Genomic DNA, 17,829 nt, shown 5'->3' with positions numbered 1-17,829 from the left:
TGCCTTTTGAGGAAGGGAATTCCAAAGAAAAGTACCAGAGAAAGTTCCAGATCAAGCAGCTTTACAACAGGCTATGTCCCATAATTTAAGTTATAACAGAGTATGGTACGTTGAGGGTTGTCCATAGTTGGTCATTTGCAAGTATCCATGGCTTCAGACAGCTTCTTCTCTATTTTACTATTCAAGTCATTTGTTGCTTTCGATAATTGCTCTTTTTTTGTGTGGCATAGTTTATGCAAGTTTCATTTCACTAAACTTACAATTGATACTCCAAAATAAAACTAAGTTTAGAGCAAAGCAGAGAGCACAATGGAGCGAAAAAACAAGGTTAACAGAATACCATAAATGTGTTTCCACATTGTTGGACTTATTGAATCAAACCATGAATGAAGGTTCATCGCTATCACTCAGAAGTAGAGCTAGTTAGGGCAGCCATTAACACATTCCTAGCAAATCTCTTTTAACCCCATCCACGGACAGCAACATTTATTTCACTTTATGCCCATCACCTAAATGCATGACTCTTGAGTATTCGTCAAATGGATCAGCTGAATCGTCTTCTTGTTTCTTCTCCTATCTCAAATGGCACATATCTGCTACTGACAATGCTGTGCTGAAACACACACCTAATGAGTATCTTGAAGTCCACCAAAACTTTGTGGGCAGTTAACAGTGAAGTGAATAGCAACTGCCATCCATTAGCTAACAGAAATATTGTTATGGACTAGACCAGACCCTCTCAAAAACATTCTAACCAGGCAGCCTAGACCCTAACCTTTTCTTATATTAAAGGTAAATATCAGGTGTGTGTTCCAGATGCAATTCAATTGGTCAAACTAATCGACATTAAGCAAAACACAATTTATTCAAACACGATAGTAAAAATATAACCAAAGAAAGAACTTCGATTGACTTAATTCTACTGGAAAACCTAACAGAATAATAGACACAGTACTGATTAATTAACTGTTCCAATGTAAGTAACATGCCAGAAAAACCCCCTTAGCAAAAACGTAAACTCAGAAAACAGAATGTCTCACAGGCAACTCCCGCAGCAGGCAGAGAACCTCCAGCTTTTGGCTGTAACAGAGAGGGAGACAAAAAAAAGCTTCTATTCCTTCAAAACTCGAGCAGCTTCTGCCCTGTTGAGACTCCAACTGAACCTAAAAACTAAAAAAAATCCTGATCTGAGAGAGCTGGCCATACCCATCCAGGATGTTTCTATCATTCCAACTTTAAAATAAAGTCCAAGACCTCAAAAGCTGTTTACTTTACTGGCTTTCCAACTAGCAGCTCTTCACTTTTTAAACCCTCTCAAAAAAACACCAGACACAATAACATCTTAAAATCACAGCATTGTCACAATATCAAGGTCAAAGGAGATACTGAATAGCCTGCATTGAATTTTTAACATTTCCTGCTTTACTTTTAGATCCCGAGAATCTGCAAATCTCTAGGCATACTATACCTTTCCCCATCAACATTCACTTTTGAGGAAGTTACAAAGATAAATCTAAATTTAACACTGAAAAAAATTGCAGTATAGCCTCTGTGTACAAATGGAGAATATAATTCACATTAAATCAGAATTATTACAAACCTATTGTAACTACTGAAAGATTCTTGATCTAGGTGTTTCACAAGCAAACTTTAAAATACTGATTAATGTAGACTGAACCATTTCCTAGGTAATTCTTTCCACATATAATAAAAACTTAATTAAAATTTGCAACAATGAGTAAAAACTATTAAATCAATCCTTGTCTGCCAATACATCTGACCTTAAATATGTTCTTCTGTTTGGTTAAACAGTTGGCAACTTTTTGTAGTAGAAAAAGCACATAGGTGTTGAATGATCAGTAATTATTACATGTAGTGAACAAAGCTTAGACTTCCAAAAGTTATACAACATGGAATGTACAGTGCATGGAAATCACTACAAATGCTTGATTATAATGTGCGCTATTACAATGATTTGATTGCACTATTACAGCTTGTGTGGCCCAGATATAAAATCCTCCCAGCATTTTTAAAAAAGTAACCATGGAGACCTAATTTGAACAATGGCCTTTTATATCCTATGAGCAGTAGATGCACGTACTATTTACAATGGAAAGCCAAGCTTCATTCAAATTGAAGTTATTTGAAGGATAACTGTGCCTTGTATAAGATGACGCAGGTCCATCATAGTTGAAAAGGTTTAAAAAATAAAATGGCAAACTTCTAAATATCTATAATAATAATTTCGTACACCAAATCACAAATTCATATTTGTTTGTATTACACTCTGCAGAGAAAACTTCTTCCCAAAGTACCAAACAAATTAAGTGACACACAATGAGTCTGATTTAAAGCAGCAGCAATACTTGGCACACGGGCTACGTGAAAATTTTCCTAAACAGATGCTGTGTATTTTGCCCTGGATCCTAGCAGACAAAGAAATGTACAACATTGCAACCACAGAGAACTCCAAAGCAAGAACACATACCATTTCAGTGACATGGCACTGACAGATTTAACAGATGTTTACTACTGGTCTTAGTAAAATACAGTCACAGGCACCTTAGTTTCCAGGTTAACACTAAGTATTTGGCTGCAAATTGTAGTATGCTTTCATTAGTATGGCATGATTCAAATGGCACAGTTGGGATAGAGACGGAGAGCTTTGGATAGAAGCTATTATATGATGATGAGAGTTTAAGCATGTCTCTGAAAGGTATCTGGCATCCTCGCTATGACATGTAACTATACAGGTTAAGTACCACAATTCTGATCCAGTCTCCAACTCTAGCTCAGAATCAGACTTTTGTGTAGTGTCCTGGATAGCAGGGGAATTGCCTTCAGAAGTTTAGACTTCGGTTACTTTGCCACATAGGTCCATGTAACAGGGTCCTTACACAGATCACCCATCCCACATGTGGATTCCAACAACCCAGAGACTAGAAGATTTGGGCCATGGTCTTTCAATAATCAACAGCATTTATTAGCTTTAGGGTGTTCACGCCCTGAACGTTCATTCAGCTAAAGTCTTACTCTGACTGCAGCGTCTCATGAAGAAGGGCTTATGCCCGAAATGTCGATTCTCCTGTTCCTTGGATGCTGCCTGACCTGCTCCGCTTTTCCAGCAACACATTCTCAGCTGCAGCATCTCATGCCAACATTAAATTGACAGAATCTATACTCTCAGTCATGCCCTTACCTTCTTCCTTTGTATTTAAAAAAAATACTTCTAAATACTGATTTGAGATCAAAAATTCTCTCGTTCAAGAAGGTTAAAGGAAGTCTGTTTGTCATTTTGTCAAAATTAATGATCAGCAAGGATCATTAAAGATAGCATGCCTTATAGCTCTCCCTTGTTCCAGGCTGAACTGAACAACACTACATTTTCAAACAGATTACTTTATAACTATCAACTGCACAAATAGTATTCACAGGACAAAATAAAACTAAACTATGATAATACAAAGTCACGAAGGATAACTAAATATATTTTTAAAAAGCAAAAAAAAGAAAAATTATAGAAATATATAATTTTTAAAATAGCGACTCCAATGTAAATGACTTAGTATGTCATGTGAACCACTAGTTCTGAAAAAGGAACAGATGAGATCAAACGAGAAGTCATCATTTTGTGGATTCAAGGCTAAATTTTGTAGAAATTAGAAGAGGTTAGTGAACAATTTCCAGTTTTGCATTTCAAAACGTTGAAAAATAAATATTTTGCAGCATACAAATAAGAAGGAAGGAATTTATTCATAAAATACTGAAGTGGAGATTCAAGGGAAATGTGAATGATAAGAAAAAGACACATGAAAGAATGCTGAAGGTGGAAAAGTCAGATATGGCGACAGAGGACTAAACCAGCTTGTGTTGAGAAACGTTGAAGCCCCATACTTCAAGAATTTGCAATATCAGCTGGAAGCCAAAAGGAATGAGGGTGGAGAGGTTGGTAGAGTAACCAGAAAGGGGGAGACAGTTTATTGAAGACATAGGTGTAGACATGACTGAATAAAAAGTCCCTCTAGTCCTCGTGGACCATACGGCTGCTCTCTCATTACAGAGAGAGGCGACTGGATTAACCAGAGGTCATTACACCTCAAGGCAAGGGGAGAGATTGAGGGGACAGTCCTTCACTGTATCGCAAACCAGTCATCCAGTTGACTTAGCTATGACCAAAGCCCCTAAACTACTTCAGAAGTATTGTGACAAATAGATTGCCAAGTACTGGGCAACTGAAAGTGTGAAAGTACAGCAAGCAGGTAGAGGGAAGCACTAATTTCAGGAACAGATGCTACAGGACATCAGATTACAAGGAATACAATGAAGTCAGTCATTCAAGATTATAAAAGATAGCAATGTCATAAAAGATATTATTGAACATGGAGAGAACACTTTATTTAAAAGGAGGTCTGGGAAGAACGAGAGACAGAGACCCAAATACAAGAATGGCTAAACTCCCCTGAAGGTCAATCACCAAATGATTTAATTTAAGCAAGTAACCTGATTTTGGCACTTAAATTTGTAGTGCTATCAAGTTAGATCAAGAGAATCAGATTATTCAGTCTTTTCAAAGAGGTTGCACAGGTTATGATGGTAAAATGTCTCTTTCTGTGCTAGATTATTCTATGATTCTACTGTATTTTTTTTATTTATCTACCCCTTCTTGTAGAAGGAAAAACTGATGCGCATAAAGATCAAAATGAAAGCCCAACAAAGAACAGATGCTTTTGTTGCATTTTCTTTGAAATTAACCTGGAGATACTGGTTCAAACTGCCATTAACTGACTATGTCATTTTTAAACAGTAAACCTTCAGTCATACTTCATGCTAAGCAACTGACTCTCAGCAGTTAAAAATCACACACCAGGTTATAGTCCAACAGGTTTATTTGGGAGCACTAGATTTTGGAGCGCTGCTCCTTCATCAGATGGTTGTCCACAACCACCTGATGAACAATGAGTAATCCAAAAGCTAGTGCTTCCAAATAAACCTGTTGGACTATAACCTGGTATTGTGAGATTTTTAACTTAGTACACTCCAGGCCAACACCGGCACCTCCAAATCATGACTCTCAGCAGTACTGTCATGATGGAAAGGTTTCAAAACTAAAATTTTGGGATGTAAAAAAAATTAAAACCCACCAACACACTATAACAGCAGCTAATGAACTTGAAAGACCCTATACAGTCAACAAGCAAAACTAATTTCATTTACAAAATACCATGCAAGGACTGTACCAAACACTACATTGAGCAACCAGGCAGAAAACTAGGCACCAGGATACATGAACACCAACTAGCCACAAAAAGACATGACCCTCTCTCACTAATATCCTTACGTACGGATGAGGAAGGACACCATTTCGACTGGGACAACACATCCATCCTAGGACAAGCCAAACAAAGGCATGCACGATAATTCCTAGAAGCATGGCATTCCAACCGGAACTCGATTAACAAACACACCGAGTTAGACCCCATCTATCACCCCTTGAGAAAAGGAACTGGAAGTGACTCCACCACAGGAAATGACATCACCAACCCAAAGAAACCCAAACATATAAATAGAAACCAGGAATTATCAGCAGTGCTTTGTCTGAGGCCCATGAAGATGTTACCTAGTAAAGTGACAAAACATCTGGAAATGAACCTTGCAGCTCAGCGAGTAAACCTACATCCAAAACCTTAACCTGGGCTACAAATCTTCTCAAAACACGTTAAGAAAATGCCTATGTGAATCGAAATGGTCACCATTTTGAAATATGTAGAATACATAAGATCCCCAGTAATTCAGATTAATATGGCATGGTTTACTAAATGCATTAATTTTACAAAGATAGCTTTAATCACTATTAAACATTTTTAGAACACGTCAAGTTCATTCTGTTCCACAGAGGTCAGCAAGTTCATTGAGTAACTTAGATTATGGCATAATCATAACGATCTCACTCTGAATCAGATGTAGTGTTTCAGTTTTAACATTGTCTACTAAAATATTAGTTTCTTCTCCACCTATTCAAATAGATATTCCACATGTTTAAAAGATTGATGACACTTTGCGCACTAATAGCATCCAAAAATGTAATGGACACTTACACTTACAAAGATGCAGTCTTTGAAGAAAGAGGCCATCTGGGTTGTTCACCGCTATTTCCCCTCAGACGTGGTTGACGATGCTCTCCACCACATCTCCTCCGCCCTTGAACTCCGCCCCTCCAATCGCCACCAGGACAGAACCCCACTGTCCTCACCTACACCGGTCCTCACCTATCACCCCACCAACCTCCAGATACATCGAATCATCCTTCGTCATTTCCGCCACCTCCAAACAGACCCCACCACCAAGGATATATTTCCCTCCCTACCCATATCAGCATTCCGGAAAGACCACTCCCTCAGCGACTCCCTCGTCAGATCCACCCCCCCCCCCCCGCCAACCCAACCTCCACTCCCGGCACCTTCCTCCGCAACCGCAAGAAATGCAAAACTTGCGCCCACACCTCCCCCCTCACCCCTCCCAGGCTCCAAGGGATCCTTCCATATCCGTCACAACTTCACCTGCACCTCCACACACATCATTTACTGCATCCGCTGCACCCGATGTGGCCTCCTATACATTGGGGAAACAGGCCGCCTACTTGCAGAACATTTCAGAGAACACCACTGGGACACCCGCACCAACGATACCAATCGCCCCGTGGCTAAACACTAACTCCCCCTCCCACTCCGCTAAGGACATGCAGGTCCTTGGCCTCCTCCATCGCCAGACCATGGCAACACGACGCCTGGAGGAAGAGCGCCTCATCTTCCGCCTAGGAACCCTCCAACCACAAGGGATGAATGCAGATTTCTCCAGCTTTCTCATTTCCCTTCCCTCCCACCTTATCTCAATCCCAACCCTCAGACTCAGCACCGCCTTCTTGACCTGCAATCTTCTTCCCGACCTCTCCGCTCCCACCCCCTCTCTGGCCTATCACCCTCACCTTAACCTCCTTCCACCTATCGCATTCCCAACGCCCCTCCCCCAAGTCCCTCCTCCCTACCTTTTATCTTAGCCTGCTTGGCACACCCTCCTCATTCCTGAAGAAGGGCTTATGCCCGAAATGTCGATTCTCCTGTTCCTTTGATGCTGCCTGACCTGTGCACTTTTCCAGCAACACATTTTTCAGCTCTGATCTCCAGCATCTGCAGTCCTCACTTTCCCCACCTAAGTGTGTTATGTATGTATTGCAATTCTAGCAATAATATAAGCACTGACAATTTGCAAAGACCCATTCAGGTACACGCTTCTCAATAGCTGGACCCTGTTCCAATGGTGCATTTGGTCTTGGGCATCTTCTTCCAAGTAGATTGCTTCTTTTCCCTTGCACACGTAACCAACACAATGCAGCAAATTCCATGACATTTATCCTGAACCCAGTTACAAACTTAATTTATTTTGTAGGAAAGTTTATTTCACTTCATCATATACCATGAATGTCTACATCTGTCAGGCTCTTGCACATCTTCACAACACAATTTTTAATCTCTTGCTCCATTATGTAATACCCATAAGTTAAACGTACATCTGAGGGTTGAAAAATTGATAATGGCTATTAATGCAAGTATAGTAGGGAATGGATGAATTGGCAGGGTCCACTTACACATCGAGTATGTGCAAAACAAAGCTATTTGTAAAAGCTGAAAGAATGGGTTAGACTTGTACATTATAATTTACAGTATGTCAGTAGTGTGATCAATGAAATGTGCACACTAGGTGGATAAAAAAAACAAGTACTTTTTCCACAAGAAAAAGGCAAGGACAAAAATATTTCATTTGTTTTACAAAATATGGAAACACATTATGCTCAAAATGCCAGACGCTCTTCATCCATATCCCATCGCCTCTCCATGACTTTGCACTATCCTTTCTTTTGAACATACTTTGAAACAATTTGTATTACTTCAAAAGTTTCATATTTATCACTGCCTATGTACAGTGAAAGTGGTACCTGATTTCCCTTCTAATTCATTTATAAAATGGTGTTCTCTTTCAAATGAAACCATTAGCACACAGAATAATCTGTCATCATTCTTGCACTTCTCTGGACTGCTGATGCCAGACATCCATATTTTGTAGACAAATATAATAATGGAATATTAACATCATGTTACACATTTTCTTTGGAGAGATAAAGAAAAAAGTATATAGCTGTGACTTGACTACATTGGACAATTCTAATATTCAACATCATTCCTCTATATATCAATGGCATGACTTGCGAAAAGCATGCTGAGGTGAAAGAGCATATGAAAGCTTAGTGAACAACAACAATTTAAGAATTGAGAAAGAAACAGAATAACGAGGGGTGAATTCAAGCCAGTTCAGATACAAAAAGTGAAATAAAGACAAAACAACAAATTGGATTAATAAAGGAAGTTAAGACAGAAAGAGCAAAAAATGACATTTTAAAACCTCCGATAATAGACTACATGCAGGAATGAGACTGAAGCACTTACATTCTTCAAGTCTGAACCAAAGAGAGCAATTCGATGTCAAATTGTTAAAAGCATGCATGTGTTAATTGCCAGGTTTAAATTTTAGTGACATATTTAACAGACAATTAACGTGTGAACCTAACAGGTTTTTAGGAGGTTAAGGATGAGATATAATTTGTGTGAAGCAAGGAGAGAGACGCAAGATGGCAAACAAGTTCTGGGGATTGCTCAAGGAATATTTCTTACATACATCATTAAGACTTTTTTTTCAGCAAGATGTAGACCATGATGGAAGTCACTTAGCATACATCCTTTCTGAAGTAAAGGATGGAATACTTGTATTTAAAAAGTTAATTGGAAACCTACTCAAAATTATCTAATTCCTCTTGACAGAATGCAATGCAACAACTCACCAAGATTCCTTCAATGGTACCTTTCAAACATGCTAATGGTTAGAAGGGTGTGGGCCAGCATACACAAAGGAACACCTGTATCCCTGCAAGCTAAACACCACTCTGACTTGGAATAATAATCCTTTAGTGCAGTTACATCAAAGTCCTGGACCTCTTCCTTGGTTCATGACACTCATTTCCATCAAATAAAGCTTGAACTAAGTTTGCAATAGCACAAAATAAATGAACAAAGACATTATCTTTTGATGAAAGTCAAATTAGACTTAATAAATTAAATTAATTTTGTAATCAATAGGTTATGTTTGAAACTAGTTTTTAAAAAAAAAACTCTCCCTGGATCATAATCTATATTTTAAAAATGAATATTACATTAAAATATGTCCACTAGACTTTATTTTAACAATGCTAAAACACAGTGACACAAAATTGCTAGAAGCAAAATAAACTTCCTAAGCCTGGGAATGAAGTAAATTCTACTGATGAATCTTCGGAAACTGAATACAGAGGAACCTCAATTATCCAAACATTGATTATCCGAATTTCGGATTATCCGAACAAGATCGCAAGGTCCCAACGCTTGGCTAAACTGTGTTATCCAGCATTCGATTATCCGAACAAAATACTCCCAGCCTGTGTCGTTCAGATAATCGAGGTTCCTCTGTATATACTTAGGCTACTGCACTTCTATCAGTTCTGGATCAGAGCTCTGGCAAAAATAAAGTCAATTTTTTGGATTGGTTTAGGTATGTTACAGTGAAATACATCATTTTTGAACTTTGTATTGTGCAAATCATTAGAAGAGAATTCTTGAGGAATGTAAGATGCAAGTGGTTAAAGCAAACTTCTGAGACCTGATTGGGCACAATGAAAGGAGAGTTCTAGAAATCAGGAGCATTGGGGAGATGAATTCTATGGTTTAAGATCAAGAAAAATTCTGGTTCAGAAAAGTTCGGTAAGAGTCATAAGGAGGTGGCAATAGACAAAATTAACCCGAGCTTTAAAGTAGTTCAAAAAGAAAAATGCTATTTCTTTAAAATCTTTTTAAACCTAAATTCCTATTTAAGCAATCATTATTGCTGAACACATCTTCATTATAAATTTTGCTTAACTGAACAACTCAGAATAAAAACAGAGCAGTTTTCGTGTGATATGGTTTGAAAGAATGGAATGCATTTATTTTCAAGTAATTTAAAAAAATTGAATAAAGATGCTTAGAGTGTGGGGGCCCTCTTTACTTCAATACAAAGCTATGAATGGATTCCGGAAATTTCTGCAAACTAAAAAGGCTCAAATGCATAAATGTGATCCGAAACTCGCCCAAGCACTTTGTGGAAAGAAATATGACCCAGTCAAATCTAGACTTTTAAAATGGGAGTGAACTGAAAAAGTTGGCACTGATTAACTCAGTGTCACCAGGACAGATATCAGTATCTATGTATCCCTCAATCTGAGGCGTGCACCACTAAGTAAAGCAGTCCTTTGATTCATATAACAGCAGTTCAATATAGTCACTATTTCATGTCTTGACGTGTCCATTGGTCACAGATGTCTTGAATCTTACTGATTGCCCTTTTCCAATATACCTGTACACACACATAAGCCTGCAATGAATGTCTCATTGATTTATCACCAGAAACTTGGTAAAGTCCCAGTTTTCAATCTGAAACTTTCATTTTGTAAAAGGTCGTATTTCACTCAAAACAAAACTTTTAAAAATATTTTTAAACATATTGACATGCTAACAGATCATAAACATTTCCTATAAATATTCGAGGGTTAAATATCACCTATCCATAACTTATCTAACTGCCAGCCTTATTGTTAGCTGTAATTTTGATTTAAAGGGCAACTATTGAATGAAGCTTCAAAGCCATAATCTTAGAAATACCTGCCTTCACTCTAGTTGTTTACAAAAACATCTGACATATGATAACGCGGGAAAATATTTTCATCTGGTTCCACAATTTTATGGGAATTTTGAAACATAAGTTTAAGTTGTGCATTTTTCAACTGTTGTCTTTTAAGGAATTTTAAGTTATAAGAATAATCTCTCAAATTGTGTCACTAGAATTATTCAATTGGTAATGATATAAAATGAGGTGAAATGGCAGAAAATACGTAAAATGCTATTTTGAGGATATAGTCATGCATACCTTCAAATTTTTCTATGATGACTAATGATGTAATTAATGAATACTCCAAACGAAGTAAAAATTTGACAAAATTTAGAAATGGTTTGGTGAACATCATCATTATATGGTAAATGTGCAGCCTACAATATATAATGCATGGGGTAATCATATTTCATACCAGAATAAATATTTATCTAATATTCTTACTAAAAAGTGCTATCAGAATTCACGAGAACGAGTGAATTATTTCCTTTTTTTCCTTCTGAAGGAGATGTTCGAAGTGGAAACATGAATGATGGTCATATGCTGCCAGACATCTGAGTAATCAGATCAGAAGTTCATTTCAAAGGGTTTTGCTGCAAAAGGCTTCACAAAAACAAGACAGTGCAATTTAGCTAAAAATTTAAATCTACAAAACTCAAATTCTAATCACAAAAGTTCTCTAATTTGTATGGTACTGAGTCATAAGTAATCATGTGGTTGAACTACTGTATTTCAAAATCATATCAACAAGTAAAACTTGCAAACAAGAAAATGTATATAGACATGGCAGATGCCGTGGTTGTGGCTATGTTCGCCGAGCTGGGAAGTTGATTTGCAAATGTTTTGTCCCCTATCTAGGTGACATCTTCAGTGCTTTGGAGCCTCCCGTGAAGTGGTGTGGTACTGTGACTTCTGGGATTTATTTGGTTCTGCTTCTGCTGCTTCCAGTTGCCAGCTCTGGCTTTTGTTGTAGTGGCCAGTATATTGGGTCTTGGTCTAAGTGTTTGTTGATGGAGTCCGTGAATAAGTGCCATGTCTTTTGAAATTCTCCGACTGTCCTCTGATCGTTGTGTCGTCCCAGTCGAATTTGTGGTCCTTGTCATCTGTGTGTATAGCTACTAGGGACAGCTTGTCGTGGTATTTAGTGGCTAGTTGGTGTTCATGGATGCAAATTGCTAGTTATCTGCCTGTTTGTCCTCTCTAGTGTTTTGTGCAATCTTAGCATAGAAACTTGTAAATTACGTTTGTCTTGCACATGATGGGTATAGGGTCTTTTGTTCTGGTGAGTTGTTGTCTGAGCGTGGCTGTCCGTTTATGGGCTGTCATGAATCCCTGTGGTCAGAGAAGTCTGGCTGTCACAACCAGATGTCCTTAGCAACTATACACACAGATGAAATAGAGCACAAATTCAACTGGGATTACACAACGATCATAGGACAAGCTAAACAGAAGATAGCCAGAAAATTTTTGAAAAGCATGGCACTATTCCATGGACTCCATCAACAAATACATAGACCTGGACCCAATATACCAGCCATTACAATGAACAACTGGAACCGACAACCAGAAAGAAACCAAATAAATCACAGTATACATAGTCACACAGCGCTTGCCAGAAGGCTCCAAACTGAACAGGTTACCTAGACAGGGGAAGAAACATCTGCAAATCAACTTCCCAGCTCGGCAAACACACCCACAATCATGGTAACCGGCACCTGAACTACAAATCTGTATGCAAACCTTGAAGACATGGCAAGAGTTTTGTTTTGGATCTCAGGTAGACAGAGCTAAACATCTTTCTATCATTACTGTTATACAAACAGACAACGCCTATAGATAAACTGAAAGCATTGGATGAGATAGGTTTAAGGTGAGAGGTTTAAGGTGAGAGGGGAAAGATTTAAAAAGGGACCCAAGGGGCAACATTTTCCAAACAGGGGATGGTGCGTATACGGAATTAACTGCCAGGAAAGTTGTAGATGCAGGTACAGTTACAACATTTAAAAAAACATTTGAACAGGTATATGAATAGGAAAGGTTTATAGGGATATGGGCCTAACACAGGCAAATGGGACTAGTTTAGTTTGGGAAACCTGGTGAGCATTGATAAGTTGGACTGAAGGATCTGTTTCTGTGCTGTAGGACTCTATGACATACAATCACAAAACAGAGAGCTGCTCTATGTCAATGATGTTGCATTATCGCTCTATTCCATGGAATATCTTCAGTGAAAGATGGACAGACTCTCACACCTGGAAAGAGTTTTGTATGACCATCAGCACAAGGAAGACAAATATCACAGTTCAGGATATTCCCAATTAGTACTGGAAGTTGTTAAGTTTCACACATGTAAACTCCACAGTCACCAGCAGTTATTTGATGTTGAAATCAAAAATGCACACAAAGCAATTGAGTCAGAATCATCGAATATTTTTAAGGCTGGGCTAGATAGTTTCTTGATTAACAAGGGATTCAAGCAGTGTTAAGGGGTAGGCAGGAACTTGGAGTCGGCCACAAATCAATATCAGCCATGATCTTACTGAATGGTCTGCAGGATTGAGGGTCAAATGGCCTCCTCTTGCTCCTTGTTTGTGATGTCTCAGTCTAGTTAAAATGAATGAAAATCCAACCCTCAAAACTGCACATAATAAAATGGAAAGCTCAGCAAAGGAGAAATGAACTTGTGAAATACTGGCTGCTCTCTGAACCATGTAGACATTGAGTATCTACAGATCAGATCTGGGATCAAAAGTAGACCTTCACTCCTTTGATCCAACCATAAAACTTTCTTTACATTGTTAAGCACTATTGATTTCTTGTAGTTAACAGGTCTAATAGAATGTGTGTAGAGAGATACAAAGTTAACATTTCAAGTCCATTAAGACTCTTCTTCACTTCCGAGACAGAAGTATCTTGACACCTGGTTCTAGTCCAACAAGTTTATTTAAAATCACAAGCTTTTGGAGCACTGCTCCTTTGTCAGGTGAAGTGAGAGAAACACACAGGCACAGAATATATAGATGGAATATATATTCTGCCTATATATTCTGTGTACTTCCCCCCCACTTCACCTAAGGAAGGAGCTGTGTTTCAAAAGCTTGTCATTTTAAATAAACCGGTGGACTAGAACCAGGTGTCGTGAAACTTCTGACTTTGTCCACCCCAGTCCAACACAGGCATTTCCACACCATCACTTCTTAAGAGTCATACCAGACTTGAAAATGTTAGCTCGGTGTCTCTCCACATATGCTGTCAAACTTGTTGGGTTACTCCAGCATTATATTTTTGTTTCAGATTTCCAACATCCTCAATATTTTGCCTTTATTGAAGTAACAGGATTTCAATTTAATTGGGAGTTGGAAGAAATGATTTTATTTCAGAATCATCAAACTAATCTCTAGACTGCAATATCAGGATAAAAAAGAAGAGGGTGTTTGCCAGTACAAATATTATTTGAGCTATTTTTCTTCCTCTTGTGTTTTTAACTAAAAAAGAAAAAAAAAAGAAGATATGTACCTTGATTGGAGATGTAGAGAAGTGAACCTTTCTATGTAAGTTTGGCTCCTCTTCCTCAGAAAGTCCGGATATTTCCTCATAATCATCATCAAGGATATAGTTGGTGTCTTCAAACAAATACTCATCCTCACACTTGCTTTCGTTTTCTTCTGGTAACGATTCTTCAGTATCCTTATCATCCACAAATGCAGCATTCTCTATTCCACAAACCTCTGACCCAACAAATAACTTCCCACTAACCCTGTCCTCCTCTTCAATGTTCTCAATATCCTCATCTTCTTCTTCTCCGACACTGTCATCTGATTTGTTCAGTATCTCTTCAAATATTTGGCCTTCATGTTCTTTGCTCACAGAAGTTTCATGTGACTGTCCTATGTCATGGCTAATACTCGGAGCAAATGGTTCGACTGATTTCTCTAGCTCCCTCTCAATAAAAACATTATCCAATTCAATTTCACTTCCTGAAGATTCGTTCTGAATTTCCACCAACTCTGCCCGAACTACTCCTATTTTATTTGCGCCCGTATCTGAAACATGGCGATCCAAATTGCTGTTAAAGACGCTGCTGCTCACAGGAACAGTTTTACGGGAGGACGACGATTCAGAGAAACCAAAGGATTTTTTTTTACGTTGACCTGGTTCCCAGTAATCACTTTCACAAGTCCTTAAATTATTGCTATAGGTCGGTATTTCTGCTTCTTTCTGATCTTTACTTTTCGGTCCACCTATTGAAATCGAACGAGATGATTCATCATCATCTCCTGCAGGGGACGTGCTTTTACTATTCACTGTGTTGCTGGGCGGCATTTGGTGCCCTCCAGAAATCTGATAGTCAGTGGCAGAGGTCTTTGTTTTGGTGTCTTTGTTTGTTTCATCGCTGTCACTATCCGCTAGAAAGCTTTCTAATCGTCTCGAAATTGGGCCAGCGTTTAGAGATGAGCGAGGATGATTTTGTTTTAAATCGCTAGTGGTTTTCAGATTACTTCGATCTTTCAAATCGCTGTTGGAAACAGAGGGATTTGAGTCGCTCTTAACTTTTCTGCCTTCACTTTCTGAAGACGAAGAGCCGCTCTTTCTACTCTCGGACGAAACTTTGTTATCGTTTTTGAGAGGGGTTTTATCAAATACTTTTTCCTCAATTTGACGCTCAAAGAGTCTTCTGGTTTCTGAGAATTTTTCAGCCATGCTAGTTTTGTCCAAATCCCCATCTTCACTATTCGTTTTATCGGAACTGGATGTCTTTTGATATGTCTTATGGGCACTGTTATAGACAACTCCACTTGATTGTTTTTGCGGAGAAACTGGATGCAAATCAGGCTTGCTGCCTTCGTTGATTTCATCGGGTGTGTTGCCCATTTGCAGCAGCATACTTTTTATTTTATGTACACGATTACCGAAATGCCTTCCTCTCATCTCTTCCCTGTGCCCAGTCTCTCGACTTGTTTTCTGGGCACCCATTTTAGAAACGGTTTCCTGTTTGCTTCCATCAAAAGTGCACCTCAAAGCCTGAAAATCCGTCTTGTACGCATTCCTGTGGGGCGAAGCGCTCCTGAACGTTCTCTCACCTTTACCTTCAGCTTTCATCATGTTAGATCAAATGTCCGACTGTTATGTTGGAAATCGATGGCAAAGTCTGCGCGCACGTTCCCAGGAGGTTACCATCGGCTCCTTCGCCACTAAACAAAAGCGTTCAAAAAAACAACTTCTGGACGAGAAGCCGCCGGAGTCACGCCGGTTACTTTGGCAGCTCGAAACTCTCCATCTGCAGCAAGAGTTGAGAAGGGGAAGAAAGTCGGCAAGGAATTACAACTAAAGACGGAGAAGTTTAGGGCAGGGCGGCCCGAATCCATGTAGACATTCCGCAACTCCCCGGCGCCTTGTCCCGACAGGAGACAGCGCCTCCCTCCGAGTCCAGGCCAGCCCAGCCCAGCCCAACGACAAGACTGAGCCCCAACCGCCAACAACTCCCCCTCCCCCTCCAAACCCAACACCCGGGGGAAGAGGGGCTGGTTCACCCGGGTCACGGCCCGGACCTGGGTTGCCCCTAGAGTTTACTTTGTCCAAGAGCTACCCCCCTCCCTCTTCAGAAAAGAAGGAAAAGTACCTTCACACAACTTCTAAAGGAAAACAGAAGTCTACTACCTCCCCTCAAGTCCACGGGTATCAGTGCCGGGGAGGGAGGAGGTCACTCGGCACTTTCCGTGCCAGCGCCGTAACAGCCGGCCACCGCCATTACCGCTCCCGCCTCCTCCTCCTCCACCACTAGCTCTCGAGGCCGCCGGGCCGCGCGCGCCAGCAACGGCCGCGCGCCCGATCGAAGGAGCTCCTCCAGTCTCGCGGGGGGGCATTGAGCTCCTCCAGTCTCGCGGGGGGCATTGAGCTCCTCCAGTCTCCCGGGGGGGCATGGCATTGTGCCCCTCCAGTCTCGCAGGGGGGGGACATTGTGCCCCTCCAGTCTCGCAGGGGGGGGACATTGTGCCCCTCCAGTCTCGCAGGGGGGGCATTGTGCCCCTCCAGTCTCGCAGGGGGGGGGGGCATTGTGCCCCTCCAGTCACGCGGGGGGGAGGTGACAGGGGAACACGGAGCTCCCGATCGGTTTGCAAATTAACATATTGAAAAGAAATAACAACACATAAAAATACCCGCTCTCAAATTTATGAAGACGAAACTGCTCTTTTTCTCTGATTTCACCTGCTAAGTTTGGTCGTTATTTGGTCAATAAAGACCTACGCCCCCACCTTCGCTATCAAGTTTATTACCAGTTACCCTCCCCCAAAGTTTTGATTCGAAATAATTCCATGTTTACATAGATAGTAGTTTGGTTGGTCGTCGATTTTCAATTTTTGCACCCAAACTAAAACTTACTTATGATGTGACGAGGAACATTTGTTTTTCTAATTTTGTGGGCCACACGTCGCTCCATTTCTTCCGTATTGAGTTACCTATAAATACAGTCGGTGCCAGAGAAGTAACCTGTAACGAGCGCAAATTGAATTGTAAGGGTTTCCCACAGGATCGGAGCATCGATGCTCGAAGGCTCCAATGGGTTTATTGTAGAGTATCAGTTTGCGAGGCTCCCGCCGTTTGGCCCTCAAAAAAAACAGCAAGTCGGGGAAGGGTTATGAACAAACTGTTTGTTTTGCATTTTTCTTCAATGTCCTTTAATTCCGTGTGAAGGGCGGGAGGCTAAGCTAACGCATGCTCAAAAAAAACGATGACAATAACATCTTTTCACCCTGTCATGTAATTGCTTTAAGGTATATTGAACAGGCATTTCACACGAGAGATGATAATTTAATGAACTCGTATTCAATACCGCATTTCTCTCTCAACAATTTCCTCGGATTTGCAGTCCTCCTCTTGAGTAATGATAGGAACCAAAACCTGCTCTGGATTTAATTCGGAAGGTTTGCTTGGATATATTGGTAACATTTGTGCAAAATAGTTTAGAAAGCTATTTGCTTACCGTAAAGGTTGTCATGCAGAAAGATTGGGTGATGAAATTCCTGTACTATCAACAAAACAGTC

At 39.9% G+C, this 17,829-nt stretch overlaps 1 protein-coding gene across 3 annotated transcripts in view; it reads right to left on the bottom strand.

Annotated features, from left to right (window-relative positions):
- The window catches only part of LOC122551563 (neurabin-1-like), a 126,060-nt gene extending 108,563 nt beyond the window's left edge, over nt 1-17,497 (bottom strand). Inside the window, exons 1-2 of one of the 3 annotated variants that reach the window (XM_043693638.2) lie at nt 17,167-17,497; nt 14,302-16,063 (exon numbers count right to left, since the gene is read on the bottom strand). In XM_043693638.2, the coding sequence (XP_043549573.2) occupies nt 14,302-15,888 (1,587 nt within the window). In that variant the 5' untranslated portion in view covers nt 15,889-16,063; nt 17,167-17,497. Of the gene's footprint in view, nt 1-14,301; nt 16,064-16,405; nt 16,582-17,166 lie in introns of those variants that run through there. The other 2 variants (XM_043693637.2, XM_043693636.2) reach the window with 2 other exon arrangements.
- Between the last annotated feature and the right edge of the window lie 332 nt (nt 17,498-17,829).

The sequence above is a fragment of the Chiloscyllium plagiosum genome, unplaced genomic scaffold (assembly GCF_037043375.1).
Source record: "Chiloscyllium plagiosum isolate Xiang-an unplaced genomic scaffold, Cpla_swu_hap1 HiC_scaffold_7, whole genome shotgun sequence".
In the NCBI taxonomy this organism is placed as follows: domain Eukaryota; kingdom Metazoa; phylum Chordata; class Chondrichthyes; order Orectolobiformes; family Hemiscylliidae; genus Chiloscyllium; species Chiloscyllium plagiosum.
The sequence above is the reverse complement of the archived record's forward strand: the minus strand, read 5'-3'. Positions and strand labels throughout refer to the sequence as shown.